This window comes from Panthera tigris, chromosome A3 (assembly GCF_018350195.1).
Source record: "Panthera tigris isolate Pti1 chromosome A3, P.tigris_Pti1_mat1.1, whole genome shotgun sequence".
Taxonomy (NCBI): Eukaryota; Metazoa; Chordata; class Mammalia; order Carnivora; family Felidae; genus Panthera; species Panthera tigris.
This window is the reverse complement of record NC_056662.1, coordinates 21,415,571-21,428,329: the sequence shown is the minus strand read 5'-3', so window position 1 is coordinate 21,428,329 and position 12,759 is coordinate 21,415,571. Positions and strand designations below refer to the sequence as shown.

General features: G+C 56.0%; 1 protein-coding gene across 1 annotated transcript in view; it reads right to left on the bottom strand.

The window, feature by feature from the left end:
- TGM2 (transglutaminase 2) overlaps nucleotides 1-12,428 on the bottom strand; it is a 32,343-nt gene extending 19,915 nt beyond the window's left edge. The window contains exons 1-3 of the mRNA XM_042980424.1: nucleotides 12,341-12,428; nucleotides 8,577-8,756; nucleotides 3,713-3,955 (exon numbers count right to left, since the gene is read on the bottom strand). Coding sequence (XP_042836358.1) covers nucleotides 3,713-3,955; nucleotides 8,577-8,756; nucleotides 12,341-12,350 — 433 coding nt within the window. The 5' untranslated portion in view covers nucleotides 12,351-12,428. The remainder of the gene's footprint in view (nucleotides 1-3,712; nucleotides 3,956-8,576; nucleotides 8,757-12,340) is intronic.
- Between the last annotated feature and the right edge of the window lie 331 nt (nucleotides 12,429-12,759).

The window sequence follows — 12,759 nt, the reverse complement described above, 5'->3', positions numbered from 1 at the left end:
TGAAGGATTCAATCACTTAATCAATTCAGGATGGAATGATTTAATTAATTAATTAATCGTTCATGAATAATCCTGTGTCAATGAAATAAGGTGTTAGCAGCAGCTGCCATTTATGCAACCCTTGCCGGGGCCTGCGAAAAGCATATGACACACATGTTAACGTTTCATCTCCACAAGAGCTCTATGAGAAGGGGACCTTGAGAGCCCCATTTTACAGGTGGAAAAACTGATGCCAACACAAGAGAGAGAGGAACACTGGACCAGGAGTCAGGCACCTCCTAGCCGATCCTCACTTGCTGGGCGACCCTGGGGAGACCACTTCTCCTTTTTCGTCCGCTTTAGTCCATAGGAAGTCTGCTCCCTGACAGTAACATGGAATGCAGATCTGGGAGGTGTTTTGCAAGCTAAAGCCCTCAGCCGGTGTGAGCAGGAGCGTAATTCAAGGCAGAGAGAAAGCCCACTAGGGTCACCGAGGCTCAGGGGAGTCGGGATCCTGTCCGCCTTGAGGGGGTCCGGGAGGGCCATCTGGAACAGGTGACCTCTGAATGCCGCCTTGATAAAGGACTAAGATTTAGATACTTGGAGCCTGACGGGATGACATTCTAAGCAGAGGACCAGAGACAGCAAAGGTGCAGCTGCCAGGAAATGCCTGGAACTCAGTGGCCTGTGGCTGATGACCACAGAGAAGAGGGCTGCGGCAGTCGGGGCCAGAGGGCAGGAGCCGTAAAGGTCAAGTTGGCCTTTATCTTCGCCACTTCACAGGTGAAGAAGCTGAGGCTGGGGAGAGGAAATCCAGGGCCACGTCATGACTTTGGTGGGCCCTGGGCATCTTTGCTTCTGTGGGCCCCTTCTTCCATAAAAAAAAAAAATTTTAAATATACTTTATGACTGCATTGGTACGATGACAAATATATTAATATCACATGTCAAAACACATCCTCTGACCTAAACATTCACTTTTTCCTCATGATTTTAAAAGAAATTAAAATATTTTTGGGGTGCCTGGGTGGCTCAGTCGGTTAAGCATCCGACTCCGGCTCAGGTCACGATCTCGCGGTCCGTGAGTTCCAGCCCCGCGTGGGGCTCTGGGCTGATGGCTCAGAGCCTGGAGCCTGCTTCCGATTCTGTGTCTCCTTCTCTCTCTGCCCCTCCCCCGTTCATGCTGTCTCTCCCTGTCTCAAAAATAAATAAACGTTAAAAAAAATATATTTGTATGGGTCCCTAAAAATATGGTGGCCCTGGCCCAGAATGCAGGGGCTCAGGCCCCTTGGGTCCCCGGGCGCTGTCTGGCCCACCCGCAAACCCCCTCTTATTGCACGGAGGAAAGCAAATGTGAAAGTGGCCGAGTATTTTTTGCCTTGTATATCCTGCACTGTTGGCTCCCGGGACTGCAATAAAAATAGCCTTACAGTAAATGAACTAGGCAGTGGTAAGTCAGCAGATAGGTTGGGAGAACGAAAGAGAAAGAAAAACCCAGGGTGTTTCGTCACTGTGGGGAGAGTGTCAGTACATGTCAGCTCGGCCCCACCCTGGCTCAGCAGGCAGGGACCGTGCCCTCCTCGCAGCTCTGCTGGTCAAGGTGGGGATGAGAACCCCACCCCCGCCCCCCACCTCCCCAACCTTCCTCCCACCCCCCTCGGGGATAGGAGGCTCGGGTTCCAGAGGCAGGCCCCAGAGGGACAGCAATTTTCCTATTCCACCCACACCCACACCTCCACTGAGCCCAACTTCCTGCCTCAGCATCACCAGCTCCAACTGTCCCCTCCGGGCTCCCGCCCTGGGATGTGGGTCACTTTAGTCACTGAGCTGCTTGGCTGACAGCCACCCCAATCCGCGGGGCGGGGATGGGGCAGGGCTGGAGGAAAGGCCAAAGGAAGGGGACATCCCCAGAACTCCGCTCCCTGTTCCCTGGACTTTGAGACCCTGTGGTGTCGACAAGTGGGGGACACTGGCATCTTCCTGCTCCACGGGCAGGGCTGGCAACTAGGCGTAAGCTTTGCAGATTGGTGAGATCAAAACACATCTCCAGTGCGGTCCAGAGAAGCCACTTCTGTCCCAAGACACCATTTCATGTGGCCCCAGGGCATGTGAGCAAGGATGAGTGATCTTCCCCGTGAGGACCTCCCGGGGACGACCTCATGTCCCTGGGTGGAGGGCCAGATCAATAAACTGTCCTCACTGGCAAGATGTGGAACATTCTGAGCTCTTAAGAAGAAAAAGCAGATGGATGCACACTGGTGGGGAAAAATCCTCAGGATGTATGGTAGAGGGGAAAAGTGGAATAAGTTGTAGGTTGATGTATACTGTGGGATCCTTTTATGTTTAAGAGAAACCCATTAACGCAGCGATGTCTCCAGGCACATGCACTCGAATCTAAGGAGAGGAGCCCCCCAAGACAGCTAATAATGGTGCTCCCCAAGGAGGAGAGTCAACACGGGGGCCGTTTCCCTGTAATGCTTAAAGCTTATATGAAGAGGATGTTCTCATGTCTTACTGTTATACCTAAAAATAAAAGCCGGAGTCCCTGCGTGGCTCAGTAGGTTGAGCGCCTGACTTTTGATTTCAGTTCACGTCATGATCTCACGGTTCATGGGTTTGAGCCCCGCGTCGGGGCCTGCTCGGAATTCTCCGTCTCCCTGTCTCTCTGCCCCTCCTCTGCTCGCCCTCTCTCTCTCCAAGTAAATAAGCTTAAAAAAAAAAAAAATTAAAGCCAAGATATGTACAAGAGAAAATAAAAAACCTTTCCCCTCAAATGTGTTATAAAATGTCCCAAAATGGTGAAGAAAAAAATAAAAGCAGTGGTCCAGTAAGAAACTGGTCGTCTGATGCTGGAGAGGCTGGAAAGTGTGGCTGGACCCCAGCGTTGAGGAGGGACTCCCCATTCCCAGGCCTGCCCACAAGGCATCTCTCTCTGCCGTGCTATGCAGGAGCAAGAAAGAAATGGATCTGATTGCCCTGTCGGTCAGATGGGGAAACTGAGGCCCGGGAAGGGATGTGGCAGCCCCTGCCTCCCCCTTCCTCCTCGAGCCAGCCTCCTTTCTTCTGAGCTGTCCCCTGCAACTTGCTAGTTTTGCCCAGCATTGCCCACTTACTTACTTAGAGGACCCTTCAAAAGCCACTTGACCTCTCTGAGCCTGCTTCCTGTCTGGGAATCGAGGACACTAACAATCTCCCCCGTGGGATTATTGAGAGGAAGAATTGAGGGGCACGTAGTTAACCAAACTGCTCCTGCCCGCCTCTCCTGGTTACCCTACCCCTCCACCTCCCTCAGGTTCCCCTCCCCAGGCCGGTCTGGGGAGATTTCAAACAGAGCCCCACGAAACACAACCAGACGTGGAGCCATGGCCCTGGGCCTCCCCTGGGCACCGCATTCCCGAATGGGGCTCTGAACCCGAGACGCGTCTGTGCCCCGGCACAGTGCGGTGGGAACACATGAGCTCCGGCACAGGGTGAGATCCCTTGGTAGCTGTGTGGCCTTGGGCAAGTCATTTTGTGTCCGAGTGCCTGTCTCTTCCTCCATAAGTAGGGATAATAATAAGTGTACTCACATCGCAAGGTTTTGGCGAGGCCGGAGCTCGGCACGGCGCTGAGGGGGTTTTGCTCAACCTGCTTTGATGTCTCTTCTGCCCCACTGCCCCCACCCTCAGTGGCCCCCGTGGGTGGGCCCGGCCCTGCCCGTCTCCGCACCCTGCTGACGGATCGTATGGCTCACCTGCGCACCAGGGGTTGAAGAGCAGGATGAAGTGGCCCAGCACGAAGCTGGAGCCCTGGTAGCCGGTGGAGGCCTCCAGGCTGAGGCGGTACAGGCCGATGGGGGCGTTAGGCGGGGTGCTGAGCTGCAGCGAGAGGGCACTGTCCCGCTGGTCCACCACCTTGGCCGTCCAGGCACCTTCCTCCACGGCATCGGACAGCGGGAAACGGGCCCGGGTGCCGGCCTCCTTGCTGGGAGCTGGACCTGACAGAGGAGAGGCAATGGCCGTGAGCCGGACGTGGGCAGGGAGGGACGGCGGCAGACCCGGCGGGGGCCGGCACACGCCGGGGGTCCCGCGGGCCTGGGTCGGAGGCCGAGGTGCGCTGCCGGCCGTTGAGGGAACTTTGGCGAGAGGTTTCACCTCCCTGAGCCTGGGTTTCCTCGTCTGTAAAGCGAGGGTCAGACCCCGACCTCGCAGGGCGCTTTTGCGAGAGCATGTGACAGGTCTCGCGCCCACAGCAGGTTCCCAACCGGACAGATGTCTCCCGGGGCAGGGGACCGCTCAACCTGGGGCAGGGCCTCCGTCGCGCTGCCTGGGCTGGCGTGACTTTGCACGCCCTTTCTCTGGGCTCGGTTTGTCCATCTGTAGCACCAATGGATGCTCCATTTCCTCCTAAATCCTTTACCTGCAAGGGTCCAGCTCTTCCTTTCAGAAGAAGAAGCCCAGACTTTGAGTAGGATAAGACCTTGGTCCTCTGATGCCCCACAGGAACCCGTCTGGGAGGTCCCTTGCTGGTAGGTGCTGGCCCATCCAGCCTCTAGGTGTCTGTCTCCCCAGGGCCCCCTCCAGCTTTTGGCCTCTGTATCTTCAAAGGCAGCTCCAAGGAGGTAGTTATAACCACCGCCCCCCACCGCCTGCTTTCCCTGAGACCTCTTGTACAGATGGGAAAACTGAGGCTCAGAGAGGAGGGGGTCTCCCGAGGATATCGTAGGGGTCTGGGGCAACGTCAGCGTCTGAGCCCAGATCTCTAGGCTCTGGGCTGTCCTCCAGGGCGCCTCTCATTCCCGTGGTCTCTTGTGAGGGGTCTGGAAGCTTCAGCGAGATAGGGAGCCTGCTTTTCCTGGTACGGGGAGGGCCCTGCCTGGGCAGGCAGGTTTGAGTCATGGGAGGGCGAGGAGGGGCTGGTCATCTTTTCTGGACTTGGGTGGCCGAGAGGAGAAACAGAACCTTCTCTGCCTGGTTGGGCGGCTGCCCGGGAAAGTTTATTTTTATCCTTTCATCTCCCTCCCTGTAGCTCTGCCCACCTGCTGCTAACAATATGGGGGCTTGTTCACTGAGGGGCTCCCTCCCAGCACCCTGCCTCCTCCTACCCACCCGACAGCCCCGGCCACACCCGAGCCCAAATATAACCGTGAGCTAACAGGCATGACACAGGCCTCCGAGGCCCTGACTGGGTGCCAGGAGTCAGCTATAAGCCTGAGAAGTCAGGCAGCACAGGGCCCCAAGAGCCAGCCTGGGTCTGGTCCCCCTTCTCAGGTTCTGAGTGCTCCGTGAGCTGGGCTAAGTCACCAGGCCTCTCCGATCTGCAATTTTCTCATCCAGGAAGAAAACAGGCTTGGACCACATGCGTGAGGAGGGTCGATCCTGTGTCTGAAACTGGCTCTGTGACCTCAGACAAGCTACTTAGCTTCTTTGGGCCTCAGTGTCCTCATCTGTAAAATGGGGTCAATTACAGTATACCTACCTCCTCGTAAGGTCATTATAAAGCCTAAAGCAGTTGAGGTACATCGCATGGTGCCTGGCACACAGTAAGTGCTCAATAAATGATAGCTCTGGTTTATTATTGTCACTATCACTTCCTGGCCCGGTTTAGAGGACCGGCAAAGGACTTCTCAGGAAGCATTCAAAACAGTGACTAGTGCAGTAATTGTGCAGTAAATGTGGGCATTCCTCAGCGTCGTCAAAAGGGACTATTAAAAGTCAGAATCCCCAGGCCAAACAACAGATTTTGAGGACTGGGGTGGAATGTAGAAATTGTCTTGTTCAACTGAATCACTTTACAGATATGGAAAGTGAGGCTGCGAGGGACAAAGGCGGGGAGACCTGTTTGCCTGGGACAGCCCCAGTTTATACCTGCGGCCCCAGCATAATTCTTAATGGTGTCCTTTCATTCTCAGAAATGTCCCTGTTTGGACATCCAGTGATCTGGCCACCATGGGAATAGCCTGGGCCAGGTCCCATAGCCACTGTCTCTATTGACATACTACCCTCAAGGACAGGTCAGGAAACATTTCCCTTTCTCCCCGTCCTGGGGCAGCTGTGCACACACACACACACACACACACACACACACACACTGCTTTCTTCCAAGGGTCCCCGGATGGGGGATCGGGGAGAGAACAGATTGTTCCCCCCCCCACCCCCCGCACCACCACTGCTCACATAAGCTGGCTTCAAAAAGTCATCGGCTTTGGTTTCACATCTTTGTGGGGCCAGAGATGCTTCGGGGAATCCCTGTGGGCCTAAATGACCTGGAGACCTGAGGAGTCCTGGGGACTATCCCAGACCATGACTGGGTGGAGTAAGGGGGTGGATGAGGGAAACCTTCCAGAGAAAAGCCCTCTATTAACCTCATAAAGGTTCTTTTCACTCCCTCAGGCTGGCCTCACTCCCACCCCACTCACCCTCCAAAGCTCGGTCCCCTCTTGGAAGGAAACAGCTTTATTCCCATGATAAAGTGTTTGTCTATTGTGGTCTGTGTCCCCTAACAGAGCCTGTCAGGTCTCCAACTGTCTGGGTGAAATACACACCATCTGGGTATGTGTAGGATCAGGCCACATACTCCATTCACTGAGTGACCTTCGCCAGCTCTCTCCTCTCTCTGGGCCTCAGTTTCCCTTAGGAGGCAGGACAGGCTGACCACAAGCTAGAATGTTGCAGCACAAGAGCAAGGTGCTCAGGCCAGGCCTGGGGCTGGGTGCTGATCCAAACCAGGCCTTGAGATGAAAGGCCTGGCTTCCTGGTATTGTCCCTCAGGCTTCCTCAGCCCATGGGAGGGTCTTGGTGGCCCAGACAGGGAAGCTGTGTGCATCCAGAGATAGAGTGCCCTCCGTGTCTGCTCGAGGGCTTTGGAGGTGACCAGCACAGACCGGCTATGGTTTGAGATAAATTGGTAGAGACTGGAAAACAGAGATTAGCTGCTGGGATGGGAAGGTCAGCTGTACCCACCCCCTCCCCCAACCCTGAACTTGAGGCCTAATTACCTGGCACCAGGCCGCCTAGATAAATGGAGAAGAAGAAAGAAAGGAGATGCCTTGAAAGAAGAGAAAGAAGGTGGGAAGTCAGTGGTAGCCTCCTCTGGCAGTTTCTCTACTGTTCCATTTCACAGAAGAACAAACTGAGGCCCAGCAGGCCCTTATGGTGATTAGGTAAATATGTCTGCTGTCAGCTCACCAGTGAAAAGCCTCAATTCTGGGGGCAGGTTTGAACCCTGCTTTGTCCTTAACTTACTGTGTGACCTGGGCAGGTAACTTGACCCTTCTGAGCCTCAGTATTTTCATCTGTAAAATGGGGTCTCAGTATGTTTCCCAGATGGGCAGATCGAGAACGAGCATGCATACAGTAGGTTGCTGTGATTCTCATCATCCCAAGCCTGACCCTGACCCTGACTGTTCTCAGGGTATCCTACCCAGCACATAACTGTCATATACTACAACCTTCCACTTTACAGAGAGGGAAACTGAGTTAAAAAGATCAGAGGCTCCCGGATGCTCCTCAGTTCAGTTAGAAAGGGCCCCAAGGGTACTGGTTTTGCGGGGGGCGGGGGGGGGGGCTGCCCCTGGGTAGTAGGTGTATCTGTGCCAGAAGCAGAGGGGAAGGAAGGAAAGGCACGGGGGAGATATCCGTGGCCGGTCTGCAAGCACCATGATAAGCCTTATCAAACGGCCACCCAGGTAAATATGGGCCGCAGCCTGTTTGCTGCTCTCTCTGCCCTCGGTGGTCTCAGAAAGAACTGGCCTTTCTCACCCTTGGGCAGAGTCCCAGCCAGGTGGCCCCTAGCTGATCTCAAGGGAGTGGTTCCCACCAGGAGCCAAATCCAGAGATTTGGCATTCGAGGCCACTTTCCCAGGAATGGCAAGCAAAGAAGATTGGGAACTGGGCATGTGGGGATGACGTGGCTGGGGCCTCAATGTCCTTTCACCCGTCACTGGGCCCCCCAGAGCAAAAGCAGCAGCGGCTACTAACGTCTACAAGGCACCCCGCCACGTCTGGCCCTTCTCACCTAACACCTTCTACCAGGAGTGCTTTTCACAAGATAAAACTCAAGCCCAGAGAGGCTAAGCAACTTGTCCAGGTCACACAGCGGGTAGGCAGTCCAGTCCACACCAGAGCCCAGGTCTGCCACCCCCTGAGCCTGAGGCAGCCCTCCTGAGGCCTGGAGAAGGAACTATGGGAACACAAAATTGTCCCCTCAGGGAGATGGCAGCTGGGTTCTCTCCACTACCCAGAGCCAACGTGAGCCCGATCCCAGAGGACTTCAGGTTATGTGGACTGGGGGAAGTAGCTGTTGATAAGAGTTGGAAAGCTGTTTTGATTTGGGCAGGATCTTGATGACCTTTGTGGTAGGAAGCTGTTATCCAGGGCGATAACAGGTTTTCTGGAACCGGGTGCCCAGCAAACTTGTTTACGAGGCTGGGTGGCCTGGGGCGTCCCCTTTCCACTTTCTGGGCCTCAGTTGCCTCATCTGTACAATGGGGCTAGTGACCGCTAGGACCTTCTCGGGGTGGGGGGGGGGAGCAAAGAGGAACGGAGCCACCTGCCTCATTGTCAGGGGGCCAGGAGATCACAGAACAGAGCAGGTCGGGGCGACGGGGTGGTACTCACCGGTCGTGACACTGAAGGTGAGGCTGTCCACACTGGCCTCATAGTTTCGGCCCTTGAAATGCAGTGTCAGCCGGAAGGCCTGGCCCCGCCGCACCACCAGCTTCTCCCGGCACAGGTCAGCTGTGTGGTGGTCACGGCCATTGGCCTCCAGCTCCAGGTCACATCTCTCCAGAACCAGTTCTGCGGAGACAGCAGGAGGGGCGTGAGCCTGAGCCGGGGTGGCCTCTCTCAGCCAGTTGTGCCCTCGGGGCTCCGTGGATGTGGGGATCCCCGGGAGCCAGGCCTCTCTGGATAATGGTTACCCGCCCTGCCCCCTCCCAAGCCCCCACCCCCCCCTGTCACCCTGGGGTCAGCCGGGGCCGAATCTCCCCGACGACTCTTCTCTTCCTCATAGTCACAACGCCGTGCTCACTGTCATAGTCACAATGTCGTGCTCACTGTGGCGTGGTGGGAGAAGTCCTGGCCGCCTTCCAGCATCGTGACCTCAGGCAAGTCCACTTTCTGGACTCCCGTTCCTCACCTGTCACGGGACTGCTGTGAACCACTTAGTACGGTGCCTGGCACATAACAAATGCTCACTCAACAGGAGCTATTCGGTCACGGTCACGATTAAAGGGTTCTTTTGTTAAAAGTGAGGTGGGGCAGTATTGGGCGGAGGTTCGATTTTGCCTTTTAGGTTCGGCTTTCAATTTACAGGGCATACGGAGGACTGAGGAACATGTTAAACACAGAACCAGGATGCGATCGGACAAAATTCACACTCTGGGAGACAAAAGGCAGAGGAGCTGGTTGTCTCAACAAATAAACCGCAAGGTGGGGCGTCTGGGTGACTCAGGCCATTAAGCGTCCGACTCTGCATTTCAGCTCAGGTCACCGTCTCCCGGTTCCTGAGACCGAGCCCTGCGTCTGGCTCCACACTGAGAGCACAGAGCCTGCCTGGGACTCTCTCTCTCCCTCTCCCTCTCTCTCTGTCCCTCCCTCGCTTGCAGGCACGTTCTGTTTCTCTCTCTCAAAATAAATAAATAAACTTAAAAAAAAACTGCAAGAAAAAAAAAGAAAAAAATTAGTTGAAGGGAGAAACTATAGATTAAGAGAAACTGAAGACACATTTCAACCCGTTGTGGTATGCGGGCCTCATCTGGGTCCTGGTCTTTTAAAAAGTATTCTAAAACGTTTATTATACTCATGAGACGATCACAGATTTGAATGCCCGTGGAATCGTGGCGGTAGTAAGGACTTTTGGTTAATTTATTCATGTCTTAAAGAGAGAGAGCCCTTATGTTTTACTGAAATATCGGCAGGTGAAATGGTGATGTCTGAGATTTGCTTCCAAATAACAGGGGCAGGGGTGGGGAGGTGAGGGGTACCGGGAGGCAGGGGCGGCCACAGGAGGCTGGGTGATGAGAATACAGGCATGTATTATATTCTTCTCTTTACTTTGATGAGTCTTCAATATTCTCCATGATAAAAAAGGTTTGAAAATGACAGAGGGTTTGGAGACTTCCGGACCTACGCTTTTCAGTTCTGCAGTGCTGCTGTGTGATCCTGGACGGGTCTCTCTCCCTCTCTGTGCCTCCTCTGAAGTCTCAAAAGGCTGCTGAGAGGACTAGCAGAGGAAGTGGGGCCTAGCCCAGGGCAGAAGTTTGTTATGTGAAAGCTCTATTTGTAGTTTCAAAGGGAGCTAAAGGCCAAGGCAGGGGTAGAGGTCATGGGTGGGGGTGAGGAGTCCGAGGGAAGCACACACCTCAGAAATCTTGGCAAGCTCAAGGTTAAGATTAAGAAGACCGCAGCGTGGGGAGAGTGGGCAAGGTGGGCTCTCAGAGCCGTGGGGCCCTTGGAGAGTACGCGGTCCAGCTGAGACCCAGGGGCAGGGATCTGCCCAAAGTCACCCAGCAAGTGGGTCCTTCCACTGGGCCATCGACTCGGGTGCCCTGCTTCTGCCATGGAAGATCCCCAAGTGCCCGGTGACTGCTGAGAGAGGGCTTTGACACGGCTTTTCTCCCCCAAAACCTCACAACAACGACTCCACCTATGCAGATACTATCACCACTGGGAGGAGATATTCCGAGGCAAGCTGCGGCATTGGGATTTGAACCCGGGCTGTGGATTCTGGAGCCTGCACTGGAAGCCCCTCGCTCCACGGCTCAGGGTTTGCTCCCCATCTCCCCCACTCCTTCCTTCCCTTCCCTAACACTCCCGTGTTGTTCTGAGCCTGGGAAGAGACCCGAGGGAGCTGCCCCCTGGGGCTCAGAGCAGGAGAGACCTCCCCCACCGCCCGGGAGGGCTTCTGGCTGGCCTGCTAGGGTGAGGAAACACTGTTTTTGAAAACTTCTACTCCAGAGAGCTTAAGCGGGAAGAGACCACCATCGTCCCCCCTGGAAGACCATAGAGAGATTGTCAGTTCCTGGGCTGGGACAGGTGGGGTGCTTTCTTGGGCTATTATCTAAAGAAGAATTTCCAGAAGTCATGCCCAGCTCCCAAGGTGCAGAAGCACTGAGCTCCAGGATCACAGGATTTCTGCACTGAGTAAAGGACCCCAGGTCTCCCAGGCCAGCGGGACCCCTGTAGGAGACGGCCACTGTGGTAATGGGGCAGGTAGGTCATCCACAGCTGGCACCTCCAGGGTCCCCCAGCCCCACTGAGCCCCCCTCGGGGCCAGGGATGGGAAACTGCATCCGAGATGCCACCTAGAGGACCCATCACAGCCAGCCCTGAGCTGGTTTTTGATCTCATGTGTTGGGGAGCCAGATCCCAGCTAGGGACAAGGGTAGCCCGAGGTCACTCGGTAGGTCAGCTTCCCTCCTCCCGTCCCTGCTCCACATGCCCCATGTCCCTCTTCAGAGCCCCTCTCCCAGCGCCTCCTTCCCAGGCTGCAGTGTGGTGTGGAGGCCCTCTCCACATGGACTCGAGCCAAGAGTTAGCCGGGTCACGGGGTCCAGCCGCTTTAGTCCACGGACACCCTGCATTGCAGAAACCCCTCCCCTGGGACAGGAGTGCTGCCACCGCTGCGACTGTGTGTGTGTGTGTGTGTGTATGTGTGTGTGTGTGTGGAGTGGGGGAGCAGGTAGGAAATTAATCGGACCCCGACTCCACTCCCCTTGGCCCTCACGGATGTACTGAGGGCGACCCATCCATGTTTTATGGGAGGGGAAACTGAGAATCGACAAGTGGCCAAAGACTGGGGTTGCAGAACTTGGGGGCCGGAGGGGACCTTAGAGAACATGTGTGCTCTCAGCCCAGAGGGTGCTAGAACCTCTTCTCTGGCCCCAGGGCCAAGGAGTCAGCCAGGCATGACTTGCACACCTCTAGGTACGACATGCACGCCTCCTCCCCGCGGCTGGCAGGGACCAACCAAAACTAAGTGTCCTGAGGCCAGGCCAGACCCTGCTGCACAGCTTCGTGCCGGCCGGCCCACAGCAGGGACCCAGCCCCGCTAACTGACCGAGGACAAGTGACAGTGGCCCGCTAGTCCAGTGCTCTACAGTTTACAACACGCCTGCATGTTCCACTGCTTTGTCTGATTCGGGGAGGCAGGGGTTAATGATTTTGCCCTGGGGATGGAAAGGCCCCAGCGGGGCCAGGCCTGAGGGGGAGCCAGGCCCTTCTCACACCCAGCCCAGCCTTCCTGTTGCTCTCCAGACTGGGGAGAGCGCCTGCCAGGTGTTGACCCCCAGCCGACCATGGCACAGGGGGGACCCCTGAGACAGGGAGGGGTGGCCAGGCGCGGGCCCGTGCTTGGTGGCAGCGCTGACCCTGATACTCACCCTCGGCCATGGTCAGGTGGTGGCGGTGGCTCCTCTGACGGGTGGCAGGACCCTCCAAGTGCGACCACTGAAGGCGAGCACTGCTGAAGCTGAGAGGGACAGAGAACTTATAGCCCGCTTTGGGCGGGCAGGGGGCGGGGCCGCGCCAGAAGGCGGGGCCACGGCGGGGCCACCTTTGCCCATTCTGGGCCCTGCTCTCCGCCAGTTAGGGTGCCCCGGGGGCAGGAGCCTGAGAGGAGAGGAGTGGCAGCTGGGCAAGGGCGCCCCCTGGGGGAGCGGACAGCACTCAAGGCTGCGACGGCAATGGACAGAGACACAGAATTAGATCAGGACACACAGAGGCACCTGGACACATCATCAGACTCTGGGTGATAGAGGCACCTGGGCACAGAAGTACACACACACACACACACACACAC